Raw genomic sequence first — 10,504 nt, 5'->3', positions numbered from 1 at the left:
CACTTTTTGTTTTGTTATTAATTTTATTTATTTTATACCCTGTTTTGTGAACATTAACTGAATCATAATAAAACCAGACGGAATGCAATAACATGAACACTTGAAAATCGACTTTAATCTAAGAAATGAGTTCCGGAATTCAATTTATTAGCCTATATTTACTAACATGATGCATTCTTTCCTAAGCTCTAGGGGATATAAATGACTTTGTTCAGAATTTTTTATCAAGCAAACGCTTCATATCTGGTAATTTTGAAAGCACAAAAAAGGCTCTAACACATTATAAAAATGGCAGAATTAGGTATACTTATTGTTTATATTTTCAAGGACAATACTTGAAAAATTAGGTTGATTAGTGACAAATCTTCAAGATCTTCAAGTCGTCTCAAAATTGTAAAAAAATCATATTTTGTACGGTACCCTTGAAACCTTAGTCTGAAAAAGGTGTGAATTTGTTACAGAAATTAACAGTATTCGAGTCAGAAAAAAAGACGATATCTTCCACATTTTTAATCAGATTAAGGTGTTAAGAATACCGTAATAAATTAGGCAATACCATCTCTGCATAGAGGGTCACTTAAAATCACGCAGTCCCCTCAAAGCTTCTTGGAAAGCAAATAATAAGACACACTCACAATACATTTGATATTAGTAGAAATATTATTGTTAATGAATAATGGTGGAAGATCTTCCTAGTTCTAATAAGTTACCGTGGTTTAGATATTTTGTGAAAGTAGCGAGGAGTCAGGAGGAGCCGGGGAAAGGATCATTTTGGAGAATAGATCCGGGATCTGAGACTAAACTAGTCGAGCAGGTCAGTTTTAGAAGTCCACCCCCAGAGAAGAAGAAAATATCTTTATCATTAAATGGAAAGCAGTATACAAGTTTTATGCCCGATTTACAACGTCTTTTAACTTAATGGCTTCGTCAGAACCAATGTTAAAAATAAATAGTTTTTTTATCGAGTTTATTTACAAAATTAACTAACGGATTTACGCTGCGAAGTAAACTAAATTTCTCTTTCACAAGATTAAAACAACAACAATTTTCTCCTTGTTGCTAGACAGAGAAAAGATTAAACGGTAATAGATTTTGATATTGAACTCATGTCCACGTTGTTTAAATGGTTTAAATAGGTCATAAAAACCTTAGAAAAATAAATTGAAATTGATACAAGTGAAAATTCAGGCGTTTCGTCGGCGACGTCAGCGTGGTGTTCCTTGCTTCCGGACTCCGTACCTAAGTTCTAGCCGCAGTGCCCCGGTCAGTCCGCAGCACGGTGGACTTAGTGTGTCCGGACTCATGACACCAGAATCATTATCCAGGGAACCTAGTCCCTTACCACAGGAGGTAGTCACTACTAATCATTATTACAGGGCGGGGTCCGTTACCACAGGAGGTAGTCACTACTAATCATTATTACAGGGTGGGGTCCGTTACCACAGGAGGTAGTCACTACTAGTCATTATTACAGGGCGGGATCTGTTACCACAGGATGAAGTCACAACTAATCATTATTAAAGTGCGGGGTCCTTTACCACAGGATGAAGTCACTACTAATCATTATTTAAGTGCGGGGTCCGTTACCACAGGAGGTAGTCACTACTAATCATTATTACAGGGCGGGGTCCGTTACCACAGGAGGTAGTCACTACTAATAATTATTACAGAGCGGGGTCCGTTACCACAGGAGGTAGTCACTACTTGTCATTATTACAGGGCTGGGTCCGTTACCACAGGAGATAGTTGCTTGTAATTATTACAGGGCGGGGTCCCTTACCACAGAAGGCAGTCACTAGTCATTAGTACAGTGCGGTGTAATGGAGGTAGTCGCTAGTCATAATTACGGGGCGGGGTCCCTTANAGTCGCTAGTCATAATTATAGGGAAGGGCTCAAATTTTAAACTAACAAGCAACAAATCTGTGGAAAGTATTTTTTTCTGAAAATTCACTGTTTTTAGAAATATCATGATTTTGGTAAACACATAATAAAGTATAAAGATTTCAATTAAATTAATTTTTAATATCACTTATTTTGAATAACAATAATAATACTAGTAATATATACAGAACTAGTCAATACTATTGTTTAGATTGTATACAGAACTGGCAGTCCTAAAGACCAGATTACAACTATAGAGGTCAAAGTATCTCAAGCCGGGGCTGGAGGTAGGAATATTTATTTTATTTGTCTTAATAATCAGGAAAGTTTATAACTTTGTATCTTTAGGCCTGACCTGTCATAAACACAATTACATTTTTTACAGGAAAAAAAGTATCTGTTTGACGTTATGATCCGACCATCCTCGTTAATATTAATCGAAAATAACTTTATTGTAAAGATCAGCCCTACCCCATGCCATAAAAATATAGGGGTTTTATCACTAACTAGAAAATGTTTTTTAATCATTTAAGTACCCAGACAAAAAATGATAGCTAAAGTTTAGTAATATATTCTTATTAATGCTCAAGATATTAATCGTGAAAAATATTCTAGGTTATTGTTGCCGGTCAATCTCGCCTTCTGCTTCCCACACAGCAGTTAGCAATGTTGAGCAGTAACCAAGATGCTGCTGGAAACTTTGTGCTCACCAGTGGTGGAGATATTGCTAGAAACTTCGTGCTAAGCAGTTCAGTAGATGGGAACAAAGGAAACTTTGTGCTTAGCAGTGCATTAGATGGGAATAAAGGAAGCTTCTTACTGAACAGTTCAGTTGACGGAAGCAGAGGAAACCTTATGCTGAACAGTTTAGCCGACGGAAACAAAGGAAACTTCGTTCTGAACAGTTCAGCAGATGGGAATAAAGGAAACTTTGTTTTCAGCAGTTCAGCAGATGTGAGCAAAGGAAACTTCGTGCTCAGCAGTTCAGCTGATGTGAGCAAAGGAAACTTTGTGCTTAGCAGTTCAGCAGATGCGAGCAAAGGAAACTTTCTTATCAGCAGTTCAGTTGATGCGAGCAAAGGAAACTTTGTGCTCAGCAGTTCAGTAGATGAGAACAGAGGAAGCTTTGTGCTAAGTAACGGGAAGAGCAACGGTGCAAAGCTAGTATCCCTGTCTGCATCTCCTCCTGGAATTCAGAAACCTGTAAACAGCAGTACACCAGATCTAGTACTGCATCCAGCTAATCAGTTAAGGTAAATATAAGGAGACTAGCAACTTACTAGTGCATTTTTCTCCAATCTTAGTATTTAAAACTCTTTCTTTTTGTAGAGTCGTATCAGAAAGTCTTGCTTTATTGTGCAGTTAAGGATAATGACAAAAATATTTTTGTGGATTTGTATCTTATCTTCGATGAATTTCTAAAACTGAGTAAAATTTTTGAATTAATGTTTTTATTCCTGATCGGCTATTGACCTTTCTAGGCGAATTGCGAGGTGTTACATATGCCATGGAAGAGCACACAATCCTTCTTTGGCATATTTCAGTTACAAAGATACATTTGTCGTAGGTTTTACGATACAACATACTTTTTAACCAGATTTTGACTTACGTACTGTTTGAATAATATTTTATGTGTTTAAATGTTTGAACACTGAACAATTTTACCCCAGCAGCCTACGACGGTAGGGAGGTTAATGCCTTGTCAGGAATCAAAACCTCACATTTTTTGTTTAAAAAATGAGTTAGTCTTAACAAAATTTATTGATTTATTTGTATTTAGTTCTGAGAATTACAAGAGGTTGAATTTGAGTCCGGCCAAGATTTATAACGGGGGCCCGCCTCCGGGTACTCCCATCACACCCGGTACACAGATAATCCTGTCAGAGGGTGTGGCTTCAGGGGTAACCAAGCTCTCCTTGTCCCCCAGTGTGTCCCTCCCCCTGGACTCTACCTCCCCACCTCGTATTTTCCACACTGTTTCCTCGACACCCTTCTCAAGGTTAGTTAAATATAACGAAGCCCGATTCACAATGATAAACGATGAATGTATTGGATAGAAATGTACATAATTTTGATTACTGATAACTGTCATAAATGATTTTCTTCAAAAAAATTGCGCATTTCTACTGCAGGAAAACAAAGGAATTATTAAAATTAAACACGTCTAAAACCTAGATAATTGTTTCCATGAACGTGAATCCGGCATTGAAATGATGCCATCTTAAAATCATGCATATAATCCCTTTAATTAGTATGTAGGCATTACGCAATTATGGAGGGTCCCTAGATTTTTTAGGTTTAGGACAAAACTTATGCTGGAAACATATTTTTACTTTTTTTTACTCTAAGAAAAGGTAACTTTATTCTAAAATAAAGTTACCAATGTAATAGTAATAAGATTGTTATTTAAAAAAAATTGACATTTAATATATTTTTTTACTATTAGAGGCAAATGTATATCAGTACCCCGCGATATTTATAAATCTTTACAATTTACTTAACATTATTAACATATTACTAAAAAATAACATCAAAAGAATCTTATCAATTTTGTAATTTTCGATTTTAATTGGAATCCTGGACACCGATCATGCTGGTTTTTAAAAAAAAAATCAAAATATTTCTGTAATTTTTTTCTTTTTTTCAGTGGCACTGTGTTCCTGAGTCCTAGTTCAAAAGGAATCACTACTTCGGCCATATCAAACCTCATTCTTACTCCGGGGAATCCGATATTCTCGAACTCATCCAACCCTGTCTCCTCCCTCAAGACCTTCCAACCTTCCCTCTCCACTCCCCTCCCTGCCCTCTCAACCCCTAGTGTCTCCGTGTCGATGATTGAGATGAAAAAGCGCGATAATATCGACAAGATCGATCTGTCTGAACCCGAGTCGAAGCGAATTCGACTGGAGCCTCCCGCTGGTGTGACGCAGTAGTCTACTCGAACCCTCAACCAGTGACGCATAGTCCCCTAGTCTAACGCAGAGCGTGTACGGACTATATAGCATGACGTAGTGAGTGAAAATCTAAAATAGCAGAGCTATAATCTCTTCCCTGCTAGTCTCTCCACAACTAAAAAACTTGTCACTTTTTACGAAGAAAGCTTGTCACTTCATTAAAACCAATCCGGACATTCGTCGGAATAAGACAAATATTGGTATTCACCTAACTAGTGGTAAACACGACACTTAACTTAAATCACGTTTTGAATTTGTTGAAAATTAAAATTTATGCAGAGTTCTGGATTGTCAGTTTAACTTGTTGATTTCTATTTAGAATTATGTAAAAAATTGTATAAAGTGTTATATTATCTTATCACTGTTGGCATAAAGGGAAGGATAAAACTTTCAAATAAGATGGCATCCCTTCTTTCAAAACAAAATATTTTTTCTAGTCTTATTTTCTCAGAATAAGTACGCATTGATTTACAGATCAGATTATTTTAACATTTGATTGAAGGATGTCAGTTTTCTTGGTCTGAACGTACCTGAATTTACCTAGGATTTTAACATTTTAGAACTGTGCTCAATCAAGCCTGCTCTAGCATATCGAATAACAGGGTTGATAAGTTATGCAAATTTTTCACCAATTTAAAATGTTAATCCCCCCCCCCCCCACTCTTTTATTCAGGAACCTTCCTTTTGCCTAGCTGTTGTTGAATTTATAAATATCTATAGTCCTGGATTATAACCGCCCACTCACCTTTCATTCATTCATTTAGACTGACTTCTAAATTACAAGTTGTCGGTCCCCTATTCATGCTTACACCGTCAACATTCAGTTTTCATTCAGAATCTGTAACAGAATTTAAATAAAATGTGTCAACAAAATTTTTGTTAAATATTTCATATAAGTTTATTTTTTTTTTCACTATTAGACGATTATACGTAATTGCCTTCAATATAGGATACTGTAGGTGAATAGATAGATAGAGAATACAAGAGGGAAAGATCAGGGTTCCTCCCAGTTGTTGTGTGGCAGGCCAGGTTAAAAGAAAATATGGCAGATTTAATTTTACTCTCCCCCTTCTCACATATAATAAATTATTGGTTGTGAATGGGAATGAGGGGGGGGGGGGCAAAAACATGTTCATGGTAATTGGTAATCAATTCAAATTACTCCATTTGAAACATATTTACACTGCGCCTACAGATTTGGTGGAAAGGATTCATTTCTAATTCAAATAATATTAATTTTTCCAGTTAAAATTAAATGCGTGATGCTCAAGCTTGGGAGAATACTGGAGGGTATAGATTAGAGACTACTTGAGGGGAAAGAGGGAGAATACTGGTGGGGATAGATTGGAGACTACTGGAAGGATTAGATTGGAGACTACTTGAGGGGATAGAGGGAGAATACTGGAGGGGGTAGATTAGAGACTACTGGAGGGAATAGATTGGAGACTACTTGAGAGGATAGAGGGAGAATACTGGATGGGATAGATTAGAGACTACTTGAGGGAATAGATTGGAGACTACTTGAGGGGATAGATAGATTGAGAATACTGGAGGGGATAGTGTTGGAGAGATAGATGAAGAATACTGGAGTGGATAGATGGAGAATACTGGAGGGGATAGATACAGAATACTGGGAGGAATAGAGTGAGAATAAAGGGAAAATATTGGAGGGAATAGAGGGAAAATACTGGAGCGTAGATAAATGGAGAATACTAGAGGGGATAGATGGAGAATACTGGAGGGGATAGATGGAGAGTTTTGGATGGAATAGATACAGAATACTGGAGGGGAGATATAGAATACTGGAGGGAATAGATACAGAATACTGGAGGGGATAAATACAGAATACTCGAGGGAACAGAGGGAGAATAATGGAGGGTATAGATGGAGAATACTGGAGGGGATATGAACAGAATACATGAAGGGATAGAGGGAGAATAATGGAGGGGTTATAGATGGAGAATAATGGAGGGGATAGATACAGAATACTGGAGGGAATAGAGGGAGAATAAAGGAGGGGATAGATGGAGAATATCGGAGGTGATAAATACAGAATACATGAGGGGATAGAGGGAGAATACTGGAGGGGATAGAAGGAGCGGAGAACAAGGAATATTCCCTTCCCACTTTATTCTTTTTCCATTGTCGAGGTTGTGTGATTTTTTACTCCAGCTTTCCTTTGTTTACAATAACCTTTGCTTCTGTACACTGTAAACATTCCGTACTAATTCTATTCTAATGTTATGTTTAAGTTAAATGAGTGACTTGGATTGAAATGGTAAGACTTCACTATCAATCAATCGACAGTTTAATTTATTTTCTATAGCAATACTATACACAGCCTGANTTTCTAATTTTCTTTGAATTTATTCGCAGATTTCTTCAAATTCTTTAAATGTCGTCTTTTCAATAATAGTTACAGAAAATCTGCGAACATCTTTGTGAATAACGAGAAACTAGAATAATAGTTAATAGAAACTAATAATTGAACAAGATTACTTATTTTCGATGATAAGATTAATTTTCATTTTCTCAAAATGTTCCTAAACATGACGTCTGTAGTTTATTGTAGAATATTTTTACATTTTATGTCGTCGTTAATTAATAATTAAAAAAAAAAAATTCTGAAAGCGTATCCACCCCCAAATAAGGAGTTTTGAACGTTGAATTTGCGCCCAAACTTAGGATTTACAGACTTTTAAAAAGTGAAATATGTCTCAAATGAATCCTAAAGAAGTTTTCCACAACACTGCCTCCTCAGTTGAACTACCTTACATAGCCGGCCACTCCCTTTAAGCCGGTCATTTGATTTTGATTTTTTTCAGCTCTTTGGAAAGCCTTGAAGGAAAGGAAGCCTCCGATTCCAAAACTTTTGCAAAGAAATTTTGCATAGTTTTTGAACAGATGCCGTCAAAAAATATTTACACATTTTCAATTATCCTTGAATAAAAGGTTAGGTTTTGAAAATTTTCAAATATTTTTGCATATTTGGATTCGCCGTGGTAAGGGCTTTCCAAAATTTATAATATATTATATTTTGCGCACTTTTTTTGCACATTTTTTGCTTAAAACTTAAATTGCAATGAATCGTTGAAATTTTGAAAATTTGCTAAAACTCTTCTTGAATACAATTTTTTTTACTATACCTTCAGAAACCTAGTTCTTTAATATGCCTTTCATATTTCCAGTAAAATATCTAGTAATTTTCCAGAAAAATAGTTTTGGACGGGCCGTCAACCCTTTATAAAAAATATACATGACAGTTTTGTATTATTTCAGGGTTAGGGCAGGTTATAACTAAGTAACAATTCTTGGCAGAGCGTTGAGGCTTTATAAGGCTTGGTGACCGAGCGCAATAGCTAGGACAGTCTAGGAGGCAGAGCGCCTCGGCTGGGAGAGGCTAGGGACCGAGGGCTCCGAGATGTGCATTAAAGGTTGAACATGTTGCATGCAGCTAACCTAACCCCGAAATAATACAAAAGTGTACTTGCACATTTTTTGATGATGGGGTAAGTTAGGGTTAAGTGTAGTAACTATAGACTGGCTGGATGGATAGATTGAACATATACCAACAGACAAACTGAGATTACTACTCATATATAGATTTATTTATAAATAATTTAGAATAATGCTCACGAAATCTATATTTTTTACACTTAAAGTATGATTTAATATATATTTTAGAAACAAAATGAAACGATTGTCAAAAAAATGTATATTGGAAGGGTACTCTGGATTAAAGTCTGCGCATGTTATTGAGTCCAAAACACCAGTGATTAGGCAAGTATAAAATTATTTGTAATACATAGAATATAATACAGTGAAAATTAGATGCAATTTGATTCAAAATCTATTCTATCTAATTCATGTCTATTGGAAACCCAGCTTTGCCTGGAAACTAATCTTTGTCTATGAAAGACGATCTATACTCAACTTATCATTTTCAAATCTTAAGCTAAGAGACGAAAACAGAGATGAATGCTTGATGTATATATAGATAAGAAGAGTACAAATATATTAGATTTAGAATTAAGGTACATACTTGAAGAATTACTCTTAGGGGGGTTGGGGGGTGTAAAAATGGAAACAATTTTCGATAAGTCTGGGAAAAGAATTAAAAATTGGACCTCAACTTAAAAGGTTCCTCCTCCATTTTAGTTAGTTTTACCCAAAAATCGTTTTTTTCGCTAAAAAATTAACAATTTCAGCACCATATTATAAATACAGCTGAATTTTCTACGAAGCCGGGACAGGGGGGGGGGGCGATATTCAGACAATTGGTTTTAAAAAGGTTTTACAAAAAGGGTTTAAAAAGTTTTCTACATTTTTAGATGTCCTCGAGAGGTCCTTGTTAAAGTCCAGAGTTCCAGTCTCAATCCTCTGGATAAACGAATGGCTGATGGATATGGTTCCAACGTACTGGAATCCTTAAGAATTGCTCAGTCAGGCCAGTTCTGAATTTCTACCATGCACAGTTTAAGCGTCAACAGAAAACATCCGTTTCTGATATTTTTGAATGAAAAACAAAACAATTTCATTCTTATGCTTTATCTTAATGGGAATGTGGACGTAATGCAAGTAACCCCTCTGTAGAATGGTTGTCTGATATATAACGTTACCTTTAAAAGCTTTGTCAGATCAAGAAGAAAATATATATACATGTTATTCTGTTTGAAAAACTTTTGCCTTAATTCTGGCTGGATTTCAAAAAGAACTTGCGGATTTATTGCTACAGAAATAGTTCGAGTGAATTGTGCGTAACTGGAAGTCAGAATCTGATATTTTAGGCTTAGTTGGATCTGGTAGTTCTAGTTTTCCTCTGGTTCTTGGTAGGGATGTGTCTGGTACTGTGGTGGATTCTGGTGGAGATGCCAAATCAGGTTTTTAGATCAAAACCTTTTTTGTTTTGTTTTGTTTTTGATATTTCCAAAGACCCCATCATAGAATTGTATTTGCAAATATTTATCTTTTGTGAGATCTTTTTTTTACCCTTATGCAATTAGAAGTAGTCTTCGGCATAGTCCTTAGTGAGTTATAGTTTGGGATTAATTGGGTTTTGTTTGATTTAAGGTTGGGAAGGGTTCAGAATAAGTTGTTGAATACTGAATAGCTTGGAAGTACCTGAAGAGTTTGGAAGCAAGGGTTCCTATAATTCCATTTCTGATGCCAAATGGGATCGAGGACGAAAGTACATTTAGGGGTATGAAAGTACACTTTCTGTGTCATTGTGAACTTTGGCATGGTTTTTGTGTACGTACGTTTACTACACTTCAGAAATGTGTACTGCATTTCGGGCGTTGAAAGATTTAAATATCAGTGATTAATATAAGAGATAAATCATGATCTACAGAAAATAAACTTGCAGTTTACATTCTGCTGTATGATTTTTTTTTTCTACAACTTGACATAATGCTTCCAATTGTTAACAGTAACCAACAACATGATTAATATCTGCCCCTAATAACAATCAACCAACATTTGGGATCGTTTTGGATGGAATTGTATGGACCCCTTTAACGACATGGTTAATTTCTGCCTCTAATATCAATCAATCAACAGTTGGTATCGTATTGGATGGAATTGTATGGACCCCTGTAATAACATGGTTAATTTTTGCCTCTAATATCAATCAATCAACAGTTGGTATCGTATTGGATGGAATTGTATG

At 35.8% G+C, this 10,504-nt stretch overlaps 3 protein-coding genes across 4 annotated transcripts; all 3 read left to right on the top strand.

The window, feature by feature from the left end:
- Positions 1 to 661: 661 nt before the first annotated feature.
- LOC111716863 (forkhead box protein K2) lies at positions 662 to 2,216 on the top strand. Its single transcript, XM_023492370.1, has 3 exons — positions 662 to 814; positions 1,189 to 1,350; positions 2,094 to 2,216. The coding sequence occupies exons 1-3, from the start codon at positions 677 to 679 to the stop codon at positions 2,214 to 2,216; spliced, it is 423 nt and encodes a 140-aa protein (XP_023348138.1). The 5' UTR covers positions 662 to 676.
- A 265-nt stretch (positions 2,217 to 2,481) lies between these two features.
- Positions 2,482 to 5,727, top strand: LOC111716862 (uncharacterized). The gene is made up of 3 exons (XM_023492369.1): positions 2,482 to 3,135; positions 3,663 to 3,881; positions 4,530 to 5,727. The coding sequence occupies exons 1-3, from the start codon at positions 2,549 to 2,551 to the stop codon at positions 4,813 to 4,815; spliced, it is 1,092 nt and encodes a 363-aa protein (XP_023348137.1). The 5' UTR covers positions 2,482 to 2,548; the 3' UTR covers positions 4,816 to 5,727.
- A 1,953-nt stretch (positions 5,728 to 7,680) lies between these two features.
- On the top strand, positions 7,681 to 9,742 carry LOC111716861 (reticulon-4-interacting protein 1 homolog, mitochondrial). 2 transcript variants are annotated; one of them, XM_023492367.1, is made up of 4 exons: positions 7,681 to 7,788; positions 8,521 to 8,616; positions 9,168 to 9,283; positions 9,624 to 9,741. In XM_023492367.1, exons 2-4 carry the CDS (start codon positions 8,528 to 8,530, stop codon positions 9,722 to 9,724), a joined length of 306 nt encoding a protein of 101 aa, XP_023348135.1. In that variant the 5' UTR covers positions 7,681 to 7,788; positions 8,521 to 8,527; the 3' UTR covers positions 9,725 to 9,741. The 2 variants fall into 2 exon arrangements, with proteins under 2 accessions (XP_023348135.1, XP_023348134.1); XM_023492366.1 differs by lacking the exon at positions 7,681 to 7,788 and adding an exon at positions 8,324 to 8,345 and having other exon boundaries at positions 9,624 to 9,742.
- The last annotated feature ends 762 nt before the right edge of the window (positions 9,743 to 10,504 follow it).

This window comes from Eurytemora carolleeae, unplaced genomic scaffold (assembly GCF_000591075.1).
Source record: "Eurytemora carolleeae unplaced genomic scaffold, Eaff_2.0 scaffold2232, whole genome shotgun sequence".
NCBI classification, from domain to species: Eukaryota; Metazoa; Arthropoda; class Copepoda; order Calanoida; family Temoridae; genus Eurytemora; species Eurytemora carolleeae.
Note: the sequence above shows the minus strand (reverse complement) of the source record. Positions and strands in the feature narration are given on the sequence as shown.